The sequence below is a fragment of the Scleropages formosus genome, chromosome 23 (assembly GCF_900964775.1).
Source record: "Scleropages formosus chromosome 23, fSclFor1.1, whole genome shotgun sequence".
Taxonomy (NCBI): Eukaryota; Metazoa; Chordata; class Actinopteri; order Osteoglossiformes; family Osteoglossidae; genus Scleropages; species Scleropages formosus.
The window spans coordinates 8,714,781-8,739,231 of NC_041828.1; the positions used below are offsets into that span (position 1 = coordinate 8,714,781).

General features: G+C 40.9%; 1 protein-coding gene across 4 annotated transcripts; it reads right to left on the minus strand.

Moving 5' to 3' along the window:
• Positions 1-85: 85 nt before the first annotated feature.
• snx13 (sorting nexin 13) lies at positions 86-22,760 on the minus strand. Of its 4 annotated transcripts, none has more exons than XM_018750488.2 (27): positions 22,535-22,760; positions 22,258-22,317; positions 17,193-17,305; positions 16,741-16,843; positions 16,396-16,485; positions 15,180-15,301; positions 14,942-15,063; positions 14,247-14,351; positions 13,897-13,985; positions 13,443-13,526; positions 12,677-12,815; positions 12,285-12,373; positions 12,028-12,127; positions 10,326-10,519; positions 9,842-9,946; positions 9,577-9,709; positions 8,447-8,484; positions 8,110-8,179; positions 7,474-7,652; positions 6,931-7,038; positions 5,734-5,844; positions 5,197-5,358; positions 3,193-3,264; positions 2,487-2,632; positions 2,149-2,217; positions 1,954-2,066; positions 86-1,812 (listed from the first exon to the last, which is right to left on the minus strand). In XM_018750488.2, exons 1-27 carry the CDS (start codon positions 22,544-22,546, stop codon positions 1,580-1,582), a joined length of 2,961 nt encoding a protein of 986 aa, XP_018606004.1. In that variant the 5' UTR covers positions 22,547-22,760; the 3' UTR covers positions 86-1,579. The 4 variants fall into 4 exon arrangements, with proteins under 4 accessions (XP_018606004.1, XP_018606005.1, XP_018606007.1 ...); XM_018750489.2 differs by having other exon boundaries at positions 7,474-7,616; positions 22,535-22,758; XM_018750491.2 differs by lacking the exon at positions 22,258-22,317.
• Positions 22,761-24,451: the final 1,691 nt, after the last annotated feature.

Below are 24,451 nucleotides of genomic sequence, written 5' to 3' on the forward strand. Positions count from 1 at the left end.
CAGTGTGCATATACAGACACACACACACACACACAGTATATATTACACTGACGATAGATGAATACTTTTCAATGTGCTCTTCCGATTCTACTCTATGGATGAATGTCATAATCAAGTGAGCAATGTCAACAAACGTGAGACTAATGAGGAGTGACCCCAAAAAACAGACTTATAAAACAAGTCTTTAAATAAGGATAATACAACAACAGAAAGTGAGTTGTTGGGTTTCAGAAGACATCCTTTTTTTTTTTTTGACATTTCAGAACATTAGCGTTTTCAATATACAATTATTCAAATACACATGCAGTAAAGAAAAATATTGCACAAAATTACATATTCTATGAAGGAAAGTGTGATTAGATCTAGATATTTTTTCCAATACCTTCTTGTGTCCTGTAAGTGCGGTCATCTGCCAGGGAAGCTACCACTAGCACACGCCTCTTGGTCTTTTCTCTTTAAACATTAAGGCTGATTCTCTATAATACAGTGGCACAGTTTTCTGACTTCCAGAGGGTTTTATTTTAGTGCTACACATCTTTTAAGAAAATGGGAAAAGAAACATATCCAAGCTTCATATATGACAGCATCTGACTGGGTTTTAAACAGAATCAGAAAGAGGTACATTCCTCAAAGCATACTTCGGTATGCTCGTAACAAACGGAAATGCAAATGCACCCAACCTCTAACATGGATACACATTCAAATATTTTCACAGTCACCTTCAGGAATTTGGTGTTTTTTCAGGTTTTTTTTTTTTCCTGTCTTGTCCTACAGCATGGCTGTGCTGCTTGTTCTTCACGCTAAATGACTAAAACATGAAATACACAGAAGTGGAGTGGGGAGAAGGGGTCACTAGGATACTCTCACCACTACTCCAAACCATGGGCTGGTGAGTTTCAGAAGCGATGCCTTCCTCCACTCACATCACAACGCCCACAGAAGACGGAAGAAATGTCTAATTTTCAAGTCTTCATTTCAGTTCTTTTCACATATCCTGTATTCTGATTTGCTAAAGCATAAGTTAGGAGGCATTCAGAACAAGGGTAATCTTTATATTAAGTTTTTTCAGCCATCCTTACATCATATGCAACAGGACAAGCTCTACCTCATCCACCTTCCTCCTAAAAGGACTTAGAAACCGTGTTGTTCTTTTGCATACTGCTGCGTACACTGCGCAGTGTTTTATCATGGGCATCTAAAAAAAAAAAAGTCATTATACAGGGAACCAAATTCCCCACACTCAAGTTCATTAATTTTTAAAACTACAATAAAATTAAGGAAAATCGTTAGCATTGGATGCCATCGGTAACCATAAAGCACCGCAACGTTTCTTAGTGGTACAGCTCTGGTATAGTGTTTGAATGCTTCACAACATTAAAACAAAATCTCTATGCTACGACTGCATTGGTACAGTGCTTGTATAGAGTGAAGAGGTCAGGTCGGTTGAGGGGAGGGGGAGCAGGTGTCTGGACCAGACTGAGCGTAGCCTACTCAGCTGATTTGTGGATGCCCTGCTCCCCTCCCATGCTGCCTCTGCGTCGACCTGTCCTCAAGAAGGCGTCCGAGCACCCAGGAGGTGTCACCTTTTCTGCGTGCTCCTCAGTTTCTGCGAGTATCTGTGCATGCGCTCAGAGCGCGAGTACAGCTTGACAAAGAGCTCGGGGAACTTGTACTGTGGGAACATGGTCTCCAGGAAGCCTTCGAGAAAGACGTAGACCAACCGGCGGTTCAGCTGCTGATGCTGGAACATGTCAAAGACCCGCAGTATGCCCTTGCGTGTTGTGTCTGCTCCGATGATGTGCTTCAGCTCGTCTGCATCCGCAGTCGCAACAGAAACAGGGAGAAGATTGGATTTTGAGCGTTTGGCCATGTGTCTTTTTGACAAAGAAAACCTACACCTTGACCACCTTTGAAAATTCCTGTGTATCTCACACACCCACTCACGCTTCTAACCTGGCATGATCCCCAGTAGACTGGTCTTGGCAGCCACCCTGGTCCTCATGCGGATGTTCTTGTCGCGGCGGGGGGGAGTCTCAGCCAGGATTCCGTTGGGCCAGAAAGAATCTCTGCCAGGGGGTGGAATTATTGGCCAATGAAAGCTCAGGACGCAACAGAGTCTTACAAAGTAAGTGATGAGTCACTGCTTACCTAAACCGTTTCACATAGTCAGCCACCTGCTCTGGAGCGGTCATGAAGTCCACATGATCTACAATTTTCCTGGAGGAGAAACAGTACACAGACTAGTCTTTCAACAGACTTTGCAAGGCCCATCACTACCTTCACGAAGTCATCCGAATTTAACAGCATGTGGAACCTGTTAATGACACTATGTGTGTACAGCATGCGGTACCCGCTGATGTCATCCCTGAAGGTGTATATGCATGCAGTACCTATTGATGGTATCACTGGCAGTGTACAATATACTTTTCTATCACAGGTGCATATACATATACACACACACACACACACACACACACACACACTACCTGTTAATAGTGTCCCCATAGGTGGCACGGATGAGCTGTTGCAGCAAGTTTTTAATGTTCCTCCTGAGCCACTGATTTCTCTCCTTTAAATCAAACACCTCGTCCATCAGCAGCAGCATAACACGCAAGGGAATGTTGTCATCCACCTTCAAGAGTAAAAGGTTATTGTGAGTCATTGATTTTTTTTTTTTTTTTGAGACAGCAAACTTGTATATCACCCCTGACAAAAACACTCAAAAGCATTAAACACAAGATTGTGTCTGCAGTACAGATGAGAGGAAATTTTTTGTTTTTACTATTCCCACTGGGAAGGACAATTTTATCATTCAGACAAAGACAGATCAAACTGGCACAAGGAGTAAGGCTTTGAAGTGACAAGGAAAAATGCAGCACACCAGGACCACAGTGAATTTATGACAAAATAAATCTGCATTTAATCTAGAGTAATCGGACACTTCTCTATTCCCAGTGAAGATGAAAGCAGCCTTGTTTCTTAAGCAGGGCCCATCAGTGATCAATGGCTCTCGAGAGAAGCAGTAGTGGGCTAACCCGTGTGCCACCTGCCCTGGGAATCAGTCAGGGTTAGACCCCTCTCCCAAAGCAGCCAGGAAGCGTAGGTCCAGGTTTAAACCTTTTTTGTGAAACGCGTACAGAAATGGAGCTGAGGAACTGTATCTGAACAGACACAGAAACTGAGATGACTCACGTTATCGTCGAGCTGGGCCGAGATACGGCAGTGCTCAGGATCAATGTCTGACTTGGCAATTAAAGGTGGCACCTGGGGAGAAAGAATAGAGACAGAGCCCAAGTCAAACCGTGGTGCTGGAAAACAAAGAATTCAGATCAATATAATGACATTCTCAAAGGTCTTCAGCTGAAATTGTGAAAATTAGCACACATAAAATGTAAAGCAAACATGCATATACCCTTTATCCAGTCCCAATTCGTTCATGAAAAAGGACTGAATAATGAAAAAACAGTAAAGTCAAATTAATTATTTCTTATTGGAATACATACCAGTTTGTTCCAAGGCCATCCCAAGTTCACCACAAAACCAAGGGCCAAATGACACAATATAGTAAATCATAAGGGAAGATGTAGTGTAAATTTTTTTTGGTCTTTGTTACTTGTACTATAAATTGTAAAGAAATGCAGAAGTGAAAAATGTGTTATTTAATAGTTGTTTAAGTTTTACTGGGTCTACAGTTAACAGTGAGCTATTTGTGGACATTTCATTTGCGAGTGTTTAAGTGCACAGACTACGTGTAGGCTTGTTTGAGAAAAACAAAGGCTACGGTTATGGGCAAAAATCTGGCCAACCCATGTAAAATGACAGGTTTTGTTGATTTTCTAACTGAGGTTACGCTCTGCAGAGAACAAACAACATAATATACAGTACCGCTTGAAAGTACGTGACATATTCCCATCTGACATAATCAGTGTATAATTTCCAATTCCACATGTTGGTTTAGAGGAAATCATGTGTAGCAGAAAAACAGAAGTAGTGCAGGTGCAAAAATGAGAACCTCAAGTTGCATTGGTTAAACCAAGCAGGTAAGTAGAATCAGGTGTGCAAATCATAAACATTCATTTTATAAGTTTAAGATTTAGTTCATAAGATTAAGATTTAAGTTTATTTTAATATTTCATACATTAATAATGACCATTCCTATATCCTGCAGAGTTCACACACTTTCAAGCAGCACTGCACTTCTGCACATGTGCTGCAAAATCACTATTTATTTGCTGAATTTAACAACTTGGAAAAAAATTTAACATTAAATGAGGTACAAAAGTTTGGGCACCCTATCATTTAGTACTTAACACCCTCTCTGGCAGAAATGATAACCTCCACGGGTTTCTTGTAGCCAATTAACCCTTTTCTTTTCTTGATTTAAGGAAATGTTTCTACTCTTCCTTGCACAATTTTTCTAGTGCAGAAATATTCTTTGGTCTTCTTGCAAGCACTGAATATTTACAATCTCCCCACAAATTCTGTGGGGGAATGAAGGCCATTCCTAAACCTTAATCTTTCTTTTCATAAAGTGGTTTGTTTCGAGGTATGTTTTCTAACATTGTCCTGTTATAGTATTTAACCTGTTTCAGCTTCAGTTTCTTCACTGACTGTGGGACATTATCTTCTAGGATTTCTTGATAGTTACTAGAATTCAATTTTCCCTCTACCCAACTAGAAAACTGGATAATTCAGGCACAGTGGTGCAAAACAGAGGATGCAACCTGTGTATGCAGGCAAACAGAGTGCAGCACAATGCATCTGAGAGAATGGGTACACTGTCGCCGCAATGCATCACTCAATCTCTCGCACAGCAGCTTGGCACAGTTTCCAAACGTGGTCTCAGTATATCGTGCTGGACCAACTGTCATAGAGTGCATAAATGAAAATCTAAACCATTTAACGATAAGTAATAACTCCTGCTAGATATGTTAAAAGCCAAACAGAAAGACCAACTAACAGGATGAGTGTACTGTTGGCATAAATATTTTGAAGCAGACTTTGAATGTAATCAATCATCACTGTAGCATACTTTAGAGTTATAGCCTGAGTATGGATTAACAGCATTAGTCACAAATCATACATTTAAAGAAAGTGACTATGATACACGCCAAACCATACAACATTAAGCATGTATGCAAAACTTGTTCAAAAAGGATCACAAAGAAATAAATAATAAAAAAGCAACTTATTTACCTTAAATATAGACTGCTTGATGTCCTGACCAAGTCTCTCAGACATCCTGCCCATGTTATCGGACATTTTTGTCATGCCCTCGGCCAAGCTGTCGGGCAGAGACTTCACAGCGTTGGACACATTGCGCATGGAGCTACGAAGGGGGTTCACAAATGTGTCCATCTGGGGGAAGGGGGGAGAGAGGAGAAAAAAAAAGAAAAAAAGAAAAAAAAAAAAAAGGGGGACAATGAGGTTACTCTTCACTAACAGATTGCCGAAATGACTACTTTCTGAATTTATTATAACTTGATAAATTACAATTCAACAATTCATAGATTCAAATCAGACAGGTGTACCTGCCTTGGAATAAACTCACTGCCTCAGTTGACCTAAAAGCTGCACATTTTATAGCTGAAGACAAACTAGATTAAAAATAGCTGACATGGAAACAAAAAATATTGCTGCGAAAGAATGGTTTCCCATTTTAGTGAATTTTTGTATTTTAACTGAAACCGAAAAAGGCCAGGTTTCAGTGTCAACAGCAGGTGTCACTCTCACCTTTCGGGCAAAATCGCCCTTGCCCTTGCTGTAGGCCTTGTTCTCCAGGAAGTCATTGATGTAATTTGTTAGTGTGGGGCATGCCTTTACCATCTCTGGGTTCAGCAGCAGCTGCAACACAAGGTAGGGCATTGTTGACGTAACCTGGGAGACTTTTCTATACACCTTACACTGTGTGACCTGTTTGTACAGACCTGTCTTTAAAGAAGCTCAGGTGTGTACTGCTAGTCAGTACAGTAAAAACGAATCCTTTCACGGTCTGCTTCAAAAACCATAGATGTAAATTCTACACAGTTTTTTGGAGAACATTATTTAGGAAAAAGCAATACAGTCTTTTTACAGTATAACCTATAAATCCAAGCTATGGCACTTACACAGGACAACTGTAGGATATATTCAAGGACTATACATTATGAATGTGAAGTGTATCCTTCCCACACTAATTGACAGATGTGTGAAATACAGAAATAATTTAATGTTTTTCACTAACTGTTTATGGCATATACAATAAGATGCACTTCAGGCCAAGTATGAGCCAGTATGACTGGAATCTGTCTTCAAAAATGGGTGTAACACTTGTGCCCTTTGCCTAGTATTTTAGTGACAAAAGCTGTCATTGCTGTCATGTGACAAGAAAACATTTAATGCAAGGTGAGCAAAGGGGAGAGAAGGAATGATGCAGAAAGAGTCAACAGTTAATGACTGATGAAAGTGTCCAGCCACCTGCTGCCATATGAATCTGTACATGTTTGCAGTCCAAGCATAACTGTGTTTAACCACATTTTACCTCACAACACTGGACAGTACAGGTAATGCAAGGGAAAGCATTGCCATATTGACTGGTAAATGTATCCCACAATGCACTGCACCCTGCAAACTGTTATAAAACAGCAACACTACAAATCCCTGGGCATAAGTTAGCAACACAGATACATGGTTAATTTAACATATCTTGATGAACTTCCTAAAGAGACCTGTACTACAGTGATCATACATAGACAGGCAGCTACAAAAGAATTCATTATGTTCATAGCTTTGAATATGTGAATTAATCTGGGAGAGTTATACCCCAAACCCTGGCTGCACGATGTGGGCTACTGTAGACAATGTATTTCTGTATTACAGAATACAGTGTATCGCAGCATGTAGTTTTATCTTTAATACCATCAATAGTGAAAGGGACCAACAGAAGCTCACCTGGAGGTAAGCATTCAGGTCTTTTTTTCTCTTCTCCAGGAAGTCCCTGTCCATGTTGTTGAATGTCTTTTTCCCTGGAAGTTTCAGAATGGTGCTCAGGTTTCCAAACTAAGAAAAAATACAAGCCTGCTTAATTCACTGTTATGAACAAATACATTACAAAAAATTTAACACAAACAAGTAATGAGGCCTGCTGTGCATGATGTTTAACGGTGATGTTGAACTTTGGTCTTTTAAAGCCAAGTCTGCAAGATCTCCTGGCTCTCCTGACATCAGTAACAGCCCAGAATGGAAGTTAAAAGATTCATTAAATACTAAGTTGTCCACTACCTAGTTGGAAAAACCTCCCACATTTGATGCTCCAAGGTGGTAGCAGATAGTTGAGGTGTGAGCAAGGTTCTCCAACTGAAATCAATGTTGTACCAATGAACATTTAAAAGCTGAGAAATTAATCATTACACTTCAGTGTGTTTGCCCCACCAGTCACTGTGAAAACAAAATCAGGTGCAAATCCCATCTCATACTTTTTGGAGATTAACCTACCTGCTCAGTAATGCGCATGTGAAAGTCATGAAAGTCACTATAGCGACGATAGGTCTTCCAGCAGTCCTCACTGCCATCTGGATTCTTCCGGAACACGGTGATGGCATATAGCGCGTAGGTCTTCCCATGATCATTACACACGCCTGCCACGGGAAGTTGGTTGAAAAATGCATCAGGCACTAAGCCAGCAGAGACAAAGAGGGAGAAAGCAAAAAGGGAAGGGATGGAGAAGGAGCAAGGATGAAGGGAGACCAAGACAAAGGGGTCACCAAGCACAGAGCAGGGACAGGAAAGTGAGGGAAGGAAGAACAGAATAAAAGTAAAGATGATGAAATGACAGTGTCACAAAGACCAAGTGCACAGTGACTGATGGATTAATTGAGTGATTAATGCGTGATAAGAAAGGACAAAAAGGCTGAAGATGACAGCAGAAAAATGGGATGTCAGTCAGCTCTGAGATTAATAGCAGAAGACAACATCCTACACCACAAAAACATTTGATACATCCCAAAATACTCATACTTCCTGCATCAACAGATAATGGTAAAAGTAAAATATATGCACTGAAGTAAGGACAACTGAACAAAGATAGTTAATTCAGTTAGTAGACAGCAGACTTTAGTTTGTCAAATGTACCTGTGTCTGAGATAAAAGCATGCAGTTGCATGGACTCTTCAGAGCTTGTGTTGGAGAGGTCATCCAATGACTAAAATGACAGGAAATGTATTCCATTAGGGCACAGAATGCATGATGTGTGTACCAAGGCATTTTTTAAAAGTTTTAATTTTCTTTTCCCCCCTATGGGTCTGCCCTGAGCCTACCCCAACACCAGTGGTAACTGGCCAGACTGAGCTGAGCACTTCCCAGGACCATTACACTGAAGTCCTCAAATGTGTTTTCTCTTAGGTTTTCTTTCCCAATGCAAAACTGTTTCAATTATCGTGATGCAAGTGAAGAAACGGCCATTACCTACCAAATTTATGCTCCCTGTTGGAGAACCATTAAATGACTCTGTGAGGAAAACGCAAAACATAAATGTTACAAATCAAACAAACATTCGCCAGAACGCCACAGAATACTTTGAAATAGAAAACGCAGACAATTATTTACCAAAAGGTCACACATTGTAATTAGAGCCTCATAGGACGACACTGGGAAGATAAATTAATGACTCGTGGCAGTGGACCAACATGCCAGGCCATCAAAGCCCAGGCAGAGGCTGCAGGAAGCAAACAGCTTGATCAGACACTAGCTGTAATTCTGACTGCAGAAGTAAAGATCTTAGGACCTCAGAATAAAGCAATGCTGTGACATGATCTGGGAGGAAAAAGGAAACAGAAGGAGCAATAACAGCCCAGTGGTGATGACATTCCGTGATCATAAATCACCACTGGAACGCCTCCGGTAAACATCTGCACTGTTAACATCCCAAATGGATTTGCGAGTTTCCCTCTCAACAGACAGGGACTGACCCTTGAAACATTAAACATGGAAAAACTTGTGTAGAAGGACTTCTGGTTGTTTTAGATTTGGTAAATTGACTTTGTGATTCCTAAGCTCATTCAAGGAATACGGATCATTCCAAAGTATTTATCTATTTAATCTGTCTGAACATGAACATGTTCACTGTTAAGAGGACTGTGATGAGTTTTGCCATGAATCAGGTATGAACAGGAGAAATGGCCTGGAGGAACAGGTCATTTCATATTTCCTTGTCATCACTAAAACAAAGAAAACATTCAAAAGCACTTTTTGCAAAGTGGCAGGCAAAATTTTATGCAGGTTCCTACAACTGAAAAATTTTTATTATTTTAGACAACAGGGGTCAGTAGCACATCTTTTTCCTTCATATCTGCATCCACTGTATTTCAGCACTATTCAGTGTCTATTCTTGCATTATTTATTTATTCCTTTGTTATTTCAGTGTCACTAGTTGTATGTGTGCTCTTCTAGCCTCATGCAATTTCCTTCAAGATGAAAACATTATCTATCCAACTTGTGTTCATCTATTCATTTTGTGGTGAATATTGGTGTCTAAAAGTAAAAGCATTATTGTATTTTTGGCAACAATAAGGACTACTCATTTTGGACATCATTCCTTACCCCCCTCGCCATCATCAGACCCTCGGAAGCTGGGCTCCTTCAGCATATCCAATTCTGCCAGCATGCGCACATATAGGGGGTGCTGCCGGAAGGATGGATAAAACCTCTCGTCTCGCAGCATCATGTCGTACACCTGGAGCATGAAAAGCTTGCAGTTACACACCGACAGTGACATATACAGATGGGATTTCATTCCTTAATACTGCACATCTGAGACTGTTCTGGCACTCAAAGGCTGTGCAAAATGCAGTAAGAACATATGCACCTTTCTCTGAATGTCATCAAATATCTCTGGCGTAGGATCCTCTTTGCTGAGCTTCTCAGACAGCTTCTCCACCAGAGCTTGGTCTATCTGAACTCTGGGAGAGGCCTGAGAACAAAAAAGGAGGAGAATGCATTTATATAAACAAAGAGGTTGCACTCCACAGCACTGCTGGCTTTCATAGTCCCTGGGGTTGTGTATTTTTTCTTTCTACACTGCAAAAAGATCTTTTAAACAATGAAAGAAGTTAGAAATCAAGCATGAAATCTAAAAGACTAAATTCAAGGTTATGCATATGAGGTATCTGAAATAAGCACTTTCTCTTTTATTTGGAGAACTGATTTCTACACAACAAATCCTTCATCTACAATAAAAATGCAGAGTGGCTGACACAGACCAGTCAATATTTCTGATACAAAAATTCACACGTACTCATGTAAGTGATGCAAGTCTTTGCTTTGCACAGGCTGACTAAAGCGAGGCCCACCTTTTCAGAGAGGTACTGGTCATAGACCCCAAGAGCTGCAGCCTTCAGCAGCCCCTTAGTCTGGGTACTCTGCTTCTTGCCATCCTTCTGCCAGCCCTGTAGCACCTCCAGCTGCTGCTGCGCAGTCACTCGGTAACCCTCCACTGTCAGCCAGAAGAACAGGTCTGCCTGGCCACCCATCTGTTGCATGTAGTCTGGAACATGGCAAAGGGGGAAAGGTGACCATGGAATCTGTTTTTGCTCTCACATAGACCCACCACCTAACTCCCTTCATCCCATCACTTTACCTCTCCTGCAGGTCATTTCATCTTTCATCTCGTCATTAACCTCTGCTCTCTATTGGTTACTTCGCATCTGACTTCAAAGCTGCCTTAATGTCATCACTGGAACATGAGGCCTACCACCAGTTATCTGGACTCTTTGACAAGATTTATCTCCTTAACACCTATCAATCTTGGATTCAAAGTTAGCTGCTCCACCACAAATGCCCTCCTTTCAGTATCAGATGCTCTCCAGTCAGCTATAGCAGTTTTTCTTTCCTCGTTCCTAGCTGGACCTGTCTGCAGCATTTAACACTGTCAATCACCGGATTCTACTTTCCTCTCTTTGACAGCTTGGCCTCAAAGGAACAGCAATGAATTGGGTTGAGTCCTACCTATCAGGTAGATCTTAGTAGGTGGTCTAGCATGGCTCATTGTCTTCTCAGGCTCTCAATTGGCTCAGTGCTGACCCCTACTCTTCTCCGTCTATACATGTGCCCTGGGCCCCTGTCACTGCCTCTCATTGCTATGCTGATGATACTCAGCTCTTCTCTCTTCCCTCAATCCCCCTCTTCTCAACAGATGAAGAGTTTTATGAAACTGAAAAAAACTCTCATTTCACCTGCTTCATCAGTTAAGACTCTGGGAGTAACAATAAACTCATGTCTCTGCTTCTCTTAACACAGTGATATCATGACCCCGCAGATATTTCCTGCATAACCCATCCTCATCTCGCAACACCCTCTGTACAGCTTATGATCCAGGCTATGGTGATTTCCCATCTGGACTAAAGCAATTCTCTCAGATCTGGCCTTCCAGCCGCCACCATCAAACCTATTCAGCTGATACAGAATGCTGCTGTATGAGTCATGTTTGACCTGCCAAACCATTCCCATGTATCTTCCCTCAAGGTTCAAGACTGATTATGGCCTACAAGACTATCAACGGATCTCCTCCCTGATACTTACCAGACTTGATTACTTGAAAAGTATCTCCTCCAAAAAATGAATAAATGCAAATGTAAATATTTTAAACCATCACATAGTTCAAAAGTAGTTTCCATATTTTCTTGCATTTTGCATATATTTACAAGTCATACTATTGCCAGTACACAAAAAGGCACCTCTGGGCTGTCGACAGAGTAGCGGTTAAGGTAATGAACGTGTAATGTGAATGTTGCGAGTTCAAGCTCCATCTTCCGCTACTGCTGTAATACTAACCAAGGTGCTAATTAGTTCCAGTAAAAAATACTCAACTGTATAATGGGGAAAAAATGCTGCAAGTTATTTTGGATAAAAGTGCCAGCTAAGAATATTTTCACAATAATAAATTTACACCCCCATTACAGTGCAACTGTGCTTAGTAGACAGAGTTATTTCATGCAAGACAGAAAGAGAAATAAGGTGACATCGCATAAGACAGATGTTGGATGGTATTCTTACCCATGAAGAACTGCAGTGCAATGTTGTGCACCAAAATGTGCTCTAATGGGATGATGCAGAGCTTTCCGAAGTTCGCTGCAAGCTTCAGGGCATCCACCTCCTGCAAGAACACACATTTGACACAAAAACTATAACAACTCCAATATAATAAAACTTGAGAGAAATGTGTCATTTCTTGTGTTTGAGCAAGGATAGAACCCAGTCCCGCCTTTAGCGCTCAATGAAGTGCTTTATGAGACCAGTACTGTGGCAATTACCTTTCCAGATTGCAGCCTTTGAATTCTTGTTTCACAGACTTTTTTCACAAAGAGTAAACTATTTATCTGATTCTTTATCACATTAATATCTAGAAAAAAGCAGGAGACACAAAGATCAGCAAAAACTGTTTTGTAGAAATGTTTAAAATTACAGCAGCTTGGTCTGAAATGTCACCTAGCAGAAACAATGACAAGATTGTGTGTGTTAGACGCCTGTGAGAATGTCAACAGATTCTGTCTCTGTGTGTATGCAGTGTGTGTAGAACGTGCAAAGTCAGTACAGAATTTGTATATACTGTTTAGAATTTCAGCAGGATCTGCCGTTTGTGGCACGTGTGCAGTGTCTGTCTTTGTGTATGAAATGTGTACAGTGCTTTTACACACGGCCCCACCATCCCCAGCTGTGTCCAGAGAGCGAAGGTACTGTAGCTCCTCCATGACTTTGTCCTTCACCGCTTCTAACTCAGCTGGTCGGTCTGTCAGCTTTAGGATGGTCATGAAGGCCTCATAGTTGGCGCTTGAGTCCCGAATCTGCACTCGAAAATCAGAGTGGTCAGTGATAAAAAGCTGCAAGGTTCATTCAAGGAATATGATCTTGGACATGACAAAGCTGCATAAGGTATCAAAGCATTGTTAGGGGGTACTAGATTACTACCATTATTTGCTCAATTAAATTACATTACAAACTGACTTGATAGGTTTGCATACTAAGCTACTTACAATTACTCCCCTATTTATACAACTGGGTAATTTATACTTTATCAATTCCAGGTAAGTACCTCAATTGGGGTTACTGTAGCAGGAGTAGCAATTCAAACCATCATCTTTCCATTGCAAGAAGACACATCTATCCCTTGTGCAACCATCTGACCCTTTAAAATTTGATTTCCAATTGGTGTTTTTCACCACAGTTTGAGATAAGACACAAGTAAACTATAATAATAGGGAACATCAATTTAAAAATAAAAAAGGTCTTCAACACTGTTTGAAAACTGGTCCTAAAATATATTACTGCAATTCCTATATTCTTACAGTGTTTATCACAAGTTAAGAAACAGAGACAACATGCTTTTTCAATTACTTTCCCTTAACTGTTAACTAATCAAAGACATATTAATAATCAGAATCATCAACAGGGATGAGCTGCGCATGACTTACCATCCATATAACAAACTGATTAATATAATCTGGGTCACTCAGTTGATTGATCAATGGCAGAAGAACACCCCTTGCTAGAATTTCCTGGGGGGAGACACAACGGAATTAGAGCATGTAGACATATTCTCTGAAACCTTACCCATATCACGTCACTAGGATGTCCAAAATTCACTGTGTGAATAGGCTGTGTGACTGTGTTGATGTGATCCGGAGTTATGCTGCCACTCTCACGACTTACAGAAATAAAAAGAAAATCAGCAGTTTTAAGATGAAATAGCATGACAAATTGCTGTAGCTGGGCATAACATCTTCCATATTACAAAAATACTTCTTTTTAAAGCTTCAAGCTGTCTCTTGTTCATAACCCTAAAAGAATGTAGATGGTGTTCAACAGCAGTCCCAGGAGGACAGGATAGCCCCCAAAATATCAGGAAGACCATCATGCACCACGCACCCTGAGGAAGTATCTCATATTCTTGTTGTGGAAGTCTCCTGGAGGTAGTAACAGGTACAGCAGCACCTCGCACAGGTCCCTCAGGAAGCCTAGAGGAAGTGGTGCAGTCAGGCTTCACTACAGCACAACCTTGTCTGTATTCATCCAGAAATTTTAAGGGGACCATTTGACATTACTGTATTAAAGTTGTTTCAGTATGCTTAGTCAAAATGTATCAAATGGAACATGCTACAGCACAAAATTAATAACTGAATTTCTCCACATGTAAGACTGAGTACTAGCATAAAGGACCCTAAGAATTGTATGAAAAATGCTGATAAACAAAAGGCTTCTCTGGGAGCTAAACACACCCTCTTCTTCTTTGGGAGCAGTGCACACTACATCCCGGCAAATCTTCCTCTCCATCTCCACCTCTGCCTCGAAGAAGGACTCCAGCAGCTCCTCTGGGGCATCTCCTACAACAACATCAATATAAAGCCAAGTGCTGCATCAGTGCTGCATTGCCTTTCCCTCCACACTTCACCATACAACTGATGAAGCTCTGAGAAACTTCCTGTGATCTGCCAATCACACCAACCATTGTTGTCACCATTCTCCTTCTGAATCATCTGAAGCCCGGTTCTTACAGTTAAGTGCGCACAAAAGATAGCAGCATCAAAAAATCCATGGTATTTCAAAAACTCTGTCTTTCTGTTACACTGCCATCATCTTTCATGATAATTTAACAATCCAAAGGATGCATAGTAGTCTCTCTCACCCCGGATGCACACATCTTTCATGTGTACGATTTCAACACAGGCCTTTAATGAAGCCACTTAATAGGCTAAATTGGGCATATTTTATATGTCATGACAAGTAGAAATGCAAGCAAAACATAAGATGCAATATCAGAAGGAACTTCAATTCATAAAGCTGAAACCAGTCCGTTAACGATTACATAAACAGCTGGTGGGTTATGCAACATACTGTAATATGACAAGAGTACATGAAGTCACACGTAGGTCTGCCAACAGTAGCCACTATGCTGTTGCTGTTCTGCCCTTACGTTGCTTCGGATCCTCTTTCTCGCCGAGCCTTTCCTGTGCTTTCCGGAAGACCCGTAGATGTGTGGCAAAGTCGTCCACCAGCCTGGTGGTGAAGTATGGCTGCCAGTCGACTTCCTTGGACCTGAGGACATTTTCCATTTGTTTCACAACATTGTTTTTTGGTTCTCACGTGAATGAGTATGACACTATAATCCACTGGAGTGACTGACATCAATCTGAAGTACAAATTAAACATACCTTGTAGAAAACTGAACAAGGGCATACTGTACAGTTTGCCTGATCTCAAGCAGGAAAGACTCATCATCACTGAGGGTATAATACCAGTATTGGATGTAGTCCCTCAGAGCAAACTGAATAACCTTGGCAAAAAAAAAAAAAAAAAAAAAAAAAAAAAAAAAAAAGGCACAAATCAATTGCACTGAACATACTCTGCAGGTTAGGATCACTTCTAAACAAAAGCATCAGCTAAAAACAAATGAAAACAGGTACATTTTACTTCTGCATCATACCACTGTACTAGCAGTTCATTTTCATGCTGGGGCTGAACAAGTACTGTTTCTTGTGCTGTCAAAGAACTCTTGAAGCCTAGACTAATCATTTCATAGAGAGAAAACACACTGGGTGCTGTCATGACGAAGGACAGGGATAAACTGCCAGGACACACCCTTCTGTGAAGCAATACTACATGCAGTGACAGTAAGACCAAACATGAGAGGCACCAGATGGCTCAGGACACATACACATACAGAGACATGCACAACACACACAGAAAGAGGCACAGACATGCATATGCATGGAGGCACAGAGAGAGAAACATATCAAACAAGGAAAGGCCCTGTCTCCCCTAACACATATGGAATCTGAGTGTCCGGAGCATAGCATAGAGCTGCCCTGCATTCTCTCCACACAAGCAAGGGTGTGTTGGGCTGCAGCATGTAGCACGATGTGTCCCAGCAACCCCCCCATCAAACACACAGAGCAAACAACGGTGCCACTCAACACAGCTTTCAGCCACGCGCCGTCTCCACAATACTCCACTTTACTGAGGTATTTTGCAGAGAAAGGATGGTAAAGCCACGCACTTTAACATTTGTAATTTACAGTGCTTGGAATTCAGACTACATCTGTGGGAGTCAGCACCATCTGTATCTCAGCTGTGCAAACTCCTCTCCTTCTGAATACTTTTAATAGAGTAGCTGCCAAGCAGTAGGGAGGTTAAGTTCACACCTTCAGTGGAATAAACATGCAGTGAACTGCCACCAGCAATATGACACAGACAAAAGTGCATAGCCTAACTGTATACACACTCATAGCAATAAAAACGGAAAAATCTGTACCTATGCAAATTTAACTGCAACACAAATTCATTAAAACACACTGCAAGTAACCAAAGACTAAAATGAGTAAAGGAACCTAACGTACTAGGGCCTCGCATGCCCTACATACTGCCTACCTGCTGTAGTGGCTCGTCAATGAAATTAGAACCTGTCACACGTCGGTCAATCTTGATAGGTTTGACTTCAAGCTTCATTTCTTCAAGAGTCTTTTATTTGAATTAAAAATTTAGCATTAAAGACAAACATTATGGAAAAACAAACCTGATTACATGATAAATAACAAAAACAAAGATGTGTGACCTGTTGCTTGAACCTGAGATTTTGGCCACTGCTCTTCAGTCAAAAATACTTAGCACAGCTATTCACTTGGAATTTGTTTGCTATTGCCCTATAAAGGATGCTAAGGAGACATGACAAAATAAGAAAGTGATGGTCTGTGCTTTGAGTGGACCATTCTTTACCTTGAGGATGCCCGTTGGTGTGGCAGGAAGGTAAGAGTGCTCACACTTCTCCAGATGTTTCTCTGAGCTTGTCTTTCCAAACAAAAGGGTAACTGCAAAGCCCCTGCCAAACAAGGCAAAGAGCACAGGTGAAGGACTCCATGCAAAATTGACAATTTACATAGTGGCTTCCTCATTATCAGTCTGCAATTCAAATGGTTTTCTTGTCTCATAATGCGAAAGAAATTTCCCTCTAAGTCATGGACAGCCTTGAGATGTAAAAGCCAAATCAAAAAAAAAAAAAAGAAAAAAAAAAAACCTCTCACCCTTCATATATCAATAAACTGGTAGCATCCTTTTAAAAACTGTTCACTTTCTAATTCACAAAATGTTTTCAACCACTGATTAGGATGTGGTGCATGGTGTTTAAAACAGCACTAAAGACTACTGGAGGAACAAAATAGTTGACTTACCCGCCCACAAAACAAAAGATATAAAATGTCAGGTAAAATATTGCAAAGGGTCCAAAAGTGATGAGGAAGAGAACAACTCCCAGACCTCCCCATCCCCATACGGACAGACCGGCCTGGAAGACAGACGCACAAAGACAGACACACACAGCCATGCTTAGTCACTTTTATTAATCGCACTGCAATAAACCAACCAGTTAATCTAGCTGCAAATATGACAGATTTCTGCACATAAATGCAGTGTACTTATTAAACTAAACTCATATGGCATCCAGTCAATAGTAATTTGGCTGTAAAGAAATGCTGTACCTCATGTCAGATAGTGTTCTGCTGTTTACCTTAACTGATCAAGGTAAGCCTTGAACTGGCTGCACAGGGACACCTGGCTACAAGACACACAGTGTAATCCTGCAGAGATCCATGCTCGGCATGTAGGCCATGGCACAGACTTCAAGACAGCTGAGTGTATCTGAGCATGCTGTGAGACATGTGACTGAAGCCTGCGTCACATAGCTGGTGACTTTGCTGGGCTGAATCCCCAAAGAAATCCCAGACACTGATTACCTAGCTATTTATGTACAGAGAATAGGTTTACTGGTTTACCCAATAAATAAACACAGGCTTTAAATAATGAATACAACTTTTCTGGACGCTACAATGTTGATATATAAGGTTACATTCTGCTAAAATATCAAATGAAATTTTAATCAATAGTATTATCTATGTATTACTCTTTAAAATACATAGAATTTTGTAAAATTAAGAACAAAGCCAAGACTCGAAGAAGTAAGAGTCCTGACATTCAATTCCTCTTACTATGAACTGAAATTAATAGTTTAGTGCATATTATATACAAGATACATGTTTAGTGGGACTGCTGAAACAAATGGGCTACCAATAAAATCCATTCTTTCTGCAATATTACTATTCTTCGTTTACCTGATACTTTTGTGCAAGGCCCCTTACACTGTTAGATAAACTTCAAAAAGCGTTACTAATTTATACAGCTGGGTATTATTATTCAGGGTCCGGGTATCACAGTAGGAAAGGGGATTCAAATTGACAACCTTCAGAATGCAACTGCTCTACACCACCAAGTGCCCCAGTATAGTTAGTTCACACAAAGCAGTATCATCAGTTCTACCACATTATAAATGTGCACCACGAAAATCAAGGGTATCCATCAAGGATCACCAAAGGACAAGAGTAACGAAAATCATAAAGAGGTAAAAGGAAAAGAAATGACTAAGTACAAATGTAAGATTCTAATCCAGTTCAAAAGTATGCCTGTGACTACCAAATAAGGTTCAGGGTCTTATTTGCCTTAATCTGGAACATGAAGACATTAGAAGAAGACCATCTATTTCAAAAGAAAAGGTGCAGAAGTGTGTGTATGGATGTGTGTCCCCATCAACACTCTTCCTGTTATTGTAACATCAGGAAACCCAGAGGACTGGCTGCTGGAGTGGATGTGCTGTGGTCTGCGTGCACAATCTCTTGCAAACTTTCAATCACAATGGCCTAAAAAAAGGGACTTCTAGAGCTCCTCTGCAAATACCACACTTTGAAACGAGAAGTTAAGACAGAGTACAAAAAACTTATGACTTTTCTGAACAGATATGTTTAGGACTGAATGTTCATTTAATCAATTTCTTAATTATGGGGCAAGTACTGTACAATAAGAAACTGGTTAATACACATCTCTATTCCCATAGAGGACCATACTTTGTCAGTAAATATATAAAATACTACAGTAAATCTTGGCAACAGTCTACACAAGAAAATTTAGAAATAAGTCTATGGTCTCATTAGTCCTACAGAGCAAACAGTGAAACAGCTGAAGTTGTTCTATACTATACTTCAGAATGAACTGGCAGGGCAGAGCTTTGGTTAGAGTTAAATTCCAGATTTGTGGGATCTTTTTCACTGACTGGTGTTTTCAGATGGAGAATGCAGCTCATATGGGAGTGTTAACTGAAACAAACATTCTCCTGTTGTGGAAATCAGCAAATGTAAGTAGTCAATTTTGTCCTAGTTGGGGAGACAAAAGACAGAAATAAGACATGTGATCTTTGACTTCCATGATCTTAATAAAACCATTACTGACAAGCATTTGAATTCAGAATTAAGAGTGCATTCTGAGTAAGAAAGAACAGAGTAGCTGCATTCTGGAAGTCCAGGTAAAGGAGGAATCGTTCATTCAGCAAGATCAACTAGTATTAGCTTTAAAGAAAAGTAAATACAGCCATATATGACGTGGTTTACACTTTTCACCATAAAAGCGGCATTTAACCTTCACGTCCAACAAACTTTTAGGTCCTCGAAACTCTCACACCCCGCAATTTAGCATCTCGCATGTGTTGTAAAGGCTATGTAAGGCAAACCTAGCGACCCAAACCTGTAGCCTGTCCATGATTCCCGATTCTTAACCATGACAATTTCTGGTCAAACCCTTAAGTCAGTGATAACTACTTATGAGCCATTATCATACAAAGGAATTCCCCTACTTCAAACAGCAGTATGTCAAACCGTGGATTCCAACAGATCACAATGACAATGTAAAATCCGTAAATTGGGGGGGGGGGACCAAGTGTAACTGGTTGCACAACTAAGGGAGTACAAATATTCACCCTTTGATCAGTTTTCTATCCCCTCTAACACACTTGCAGTGGAAGCGTGTTTACAATTACCATAGCATTAAACAGACGAGGAAAAACCAAACACTTGCAATATGCAGAATGTGTCCACAGATTTGCCGTCCAACTGCCACAACTACAGAAGTCAAGGGCTGTATCTGGTGCTGAACAGCGAAAGTCCTTGACTTCCATTAAGTCCTCCACATGTATCAAAATAATCCTTATCTGCCCTGCTGTGGAAAATTTACCAGACGACAAAAGTGAGGCTTGAGTGTGCCGATGACAGCACGTGCCATGGCGACACATTCCAAAACATTCCACTCAGCTTTTCAAGCCCTGTGGCAGGGAAGTGTCACCCAAGTGTGATATTTTCTTTGCATTAATATATGCCCAATGTGCACTGTAAGCCAGCAGTACTGCACAAGAGGATTTGTGGGATGAACGTTTGCAGCAGGGCATTTCAAATCCTTCTGGGATGGACCCCAGCCCTCAAAAATACAAGAGAGACTGTAAAAGTTTTATATGCAAACTCACTCATTTTTCACCATATCACGCTTTGTTTTTTTTCCTCATACTTTGTAAAATGGAAGAAAAAGTTAACTAACAAACTTTTGCATGTCTTTGTTTACATGCATAATACTCAGGCTGTGATTTTGCCGAGTCTGCAGAATTCAGCTGAAATGTCTTAGATCAACATAATTCCTTGTTACATTAACATCACGTAGCGCACAGCTGCATCTCTCCACATACTTTTAAGGAACAAAGAGCTCTCCTCCTAAAAGCTTGCTTTATGCACACCTCATTCGTCTGCAAAATTTGAATAAAACACAGAAGAGTCCATCAGGAACAACGAGATTATGACTCAATACTTTCCATTCCGCTAACAGATTTAGGGTCAAGTACCTAAACATGCAAAACACTGTCTGATATGGCATATACCCTGCTGCAGTCCCACTGATGCCAAAGGTGAACAAACAAGGAGAACCACCTAAGCAGAATCTTTCCAAACAGTACAGTCCGAACTGAATTAATAAACAGGAAATTGCAAGACCTGGAAGCACAGAGAGGTGAAGAAAACATTGTATATATTTTGCTTTGGTATAATTCAGGAAAGAAAAATGCATGCATATTTAAATTAATACACTAAACAACTGTGGAACACAACTAGAATAGAGCAGTTTAGGGAAGTGAGTCAAACAAACTGTATTCTTCAGTTATTCTTTCAAGTATGCATCTTTTTTTGTTCACATGTGCAGTTTTGGGAAATAATGATTATCACGTCACGTGAAGCGACAGCAAAACAGTTTCGAGAACTTTCGAGTTCGATAAGTAAGTTAAAAAAATAAATAAATAAAATAATGCACCGTCACAACAATGATGAAGAGAATGATCACATTTGTAATGAAACATCATAGTTTGAGAACTGCTACCGGGAGCCTCAGGGCACATAATAAAAAAGTTAGATGGAAGGAAACATCACAGAAGACGGAAAGTGGGGATAATAAATAAAACACCGACGCAACACAGTGCTCGTCTGGGTTCGGCACCACAGATTCGGTGTGAGTGTCCGACCTGTAAGATGACACGCATAAGAGAAGCAGTTACAGAAACTCTTGCTGAATCTTTAACAGCAGCACTTCTCAGAAAACAAGCCGAAGAAGAGCCGCGCCAAAAAAAAAAAAAAAGAAGAAGGGAGCGCGCGGACACACGACCAGCCCAAACTTGGATGGACCTGCTTCGCGCCCGCCGCGAGACACCCCGTGCAAAAAGCCGAAAAGGAAAAAGGAGCTGAATGCGCATGTTTTGCTGCGCGCGAGGTGTGCGCCTCGACGTCACGAGGCGCTGCGCGCGCCCAACGGGGGCTCGCGTATCGTCTCCTTGTCTCGTGCTGGAAACCTGTTCTGTTCAACAATAAATCGCCAAAATGACTCATAAAAGTCATTGGTGGCAGTCCACAACTAAACTTGGACTGTCCGAAACGCCCTTTTTGCTCCGAATCTGTGTGAATGTATGTTGTGGTCATCCTCAAACTGGCCTTACTGTGTGTGTGTGTGTCAGTCACCCGCACCGACCGACAACGACAGCGAGCTCGTATCATTCCGTACGATACCATTCAAATGGTATTTGGTGGAAATGTAACACACGCCCAAATTTCACGACTTTTCGAGACATTGCTGCCAGTCTACTTCAAAAAAACAGTGAAACACACCCAACCAACCAACGCTGTGAAATGCCGTCGTTGTCTACGTTGAGCTAGCTAGCACAGAGAAACGTTTGTTGATATCACATATGATTATTCGTCGTGTGCCACTAACACGAAACAACTGTTGAAGCTGAAGAAAAAGCACATTTTTTGGTCTTTTCCCTCGACTGCTGTAGTAGGCGATCATCCTCACTCACAGAGCCGCCGGTGTCCGGACACGGTCCCTCACCTGATTCCGCCGAGACCCCGAGATCCTCCGTCCGCCCATACCATCCGACACACCGGCAGCCTATATCCGAGTGGAGATAACGAGCTCAGCTCATGGCATTAAGGGTGTAATCCTGCTCCAGGGCGAACGGGGAAGGGAGCCAGCGCGGTGCCCTGTGTTTACCGAGCCTGGCAGCGGCTGGCTAGCGTTAGCCACCCGAGCTAACTACTGACTGCTCCCACGACTGACGGGGAGGGAACACAACATGCGTTTCCACATGCACGCATGACAACCTTACCTCTGCGAGCATTATTTAAAAAACGTAAAGGCGCAGGTGATTTCCGCTAAGTCCAAGACATTGTGTAAAATAAGACAGCACTATTTTATCGTTAAAAACTAGTGTCCCTCCAGGCTCCGTGTTGTATCCGGAAGGTCGCCATGTTGGAAGGTTGACGTCTGAAGCGCCCCTCAAATCCAGCGTTGGCCGCTCACTGGTCACATAGCTGTGTCGTCGCTTCGGCAGGGAAATGTTGCGGAAATTCAACGATATCTGCACACACGAATATTATTGGCTCACATAGTTCAAGTGGCGGATATTGCCCAATCAGAATTAAATGCGTTCGTTCTCTGCAGAGTAAAGCAACAGGAATTAAACTTGCGTCTTTGGCTTGTGCATCATCTTATATGTTGCTCAACTAAGCCTGAGAAGCCGAAATGTGATTTATTAATATGTTGGAGATATCAAAGTATAATTATTTTGATGATATCTGAAAATAAATAAAATATATTTCAATGAATATCTGATGTCTGATAAATGAGTAAGAGATCTAAATGTTAAGATGTACACATATTTATTTGATATTTAACATGTTTTGAAGTGGTTTAAACCTCCTGTACTTTATATGTGAATTTGTTGTAAATCACTTAAAGATGTGAAAGCACAACATTTATCAATGCTTCCATAATGCTAGGGACTTGTGATTGTGCTGTTAGGTGACTTTTGGTTAGTAATTAAGACACTGATTTATTTCCATTAAATGCCAAAATGAATAGGGCCACACAAACATTTACATCATAACAAAGACCCAGACTCTTAGAATTTGAAACTTTTATAATATTATAATAAAATGATAGCGGGGTTAAGAAAATGCTCATATTCGTAAGTAGATGAGTGACGATCTTTTCTCAGGCAGTGTAAACAGTTTCGGAGATACGATTTCATCAGGTAGTTTGATTTTTGTAGTCAGGAAAATTATCTAAAAGTTAAAAATCCAAGTGAAGAATACATCAGAAAAGTGAAACAGTCTGTAATTTCTATTGTGAAGGCATGAGGTCCGATTCCCAGAAACATTGTGTGGTATCAGTAAAAATCCATTTAACTAACGGACAGTGTGAAAGCTACTATCCGGCGTCTGAGTACTGCTGAGTCTTACAATTTTCACATCACATTATGCTAAGTGTTAAAATCTTAAACTGAGTAACACATGAGAGGAACTATTTTTATAAACAGGTCTTTACAAACCCATACACTGCACCATAGGGGTGTGAGAACTGTTTTTGGAAAAATAGCATTTAAATTCTGCCTAAACCTTAAAGCACAATAACATGTGATCTGTCATTTGACTGCATGCTGGTGGACTGCTGTGTTTCTTACTGTGAATTTTTTTAAGCGCACAAGGATTTCACAATACTCATCCTGATGTTTGTGCAGCATTAACCCACACACTGCTGACTTATGACATATATAATTAATGAAAACCGTAACATTCAGAGATCAGTTTCTTGCTGAGACATTATTCCTAAAAGAGCGATTCTCAAACAGTACCTGCGTCCAGCAGTAAAGAACTCCGGTAGTGTCCCAAAGCTGGTAGGGCTGCAGGTAAATACAATCCCAGGTTCTGTTTGATTGCTTGTGGTTCTCGTTCCTAACACTCCCCATCTTCCTAATATTCTGCTTATTCTTTCAAAGGACAGTTCGTATACTTCTACATTGATCCTTCCTGTAACAGCATGTTGATCAGGTAAGTGTGAGTGAAACACCATGGCCAAACATGTTTCTTTAATGGCAGCCAGCCCAGACACTGAAACAGATACCAGTTTTTCCAGGTTGCACTTCCTTGCAAGTATCAGTTGCAGGGAGGAGTAAGTAACCTTTGCTTCTTGGTTTTATCACTGTCAGATTGGGTGGATCTATTATATATGCAGAGAAACGTCA

Bases quoted from the DNA above. Each gene is read 5' to 3' on its own strand.
- snx13 (XM_018750488.2), bottom strand. The intron at 12,128-12,284 runs GTAATTGCCACA...GTGTTCTTGCAG, and splicing joins AAAGGCTGCAATCTGGAAAG to GAGGTGGATGCCCTGAAGCT. The intron at 2,067-2,148 runs GTAAGCAGTGAC...ACCCCCTGGCAG, and splicing joins GACTATGTGAAACGGTTTAG to AGATTCTTTCTGGCCCAACG.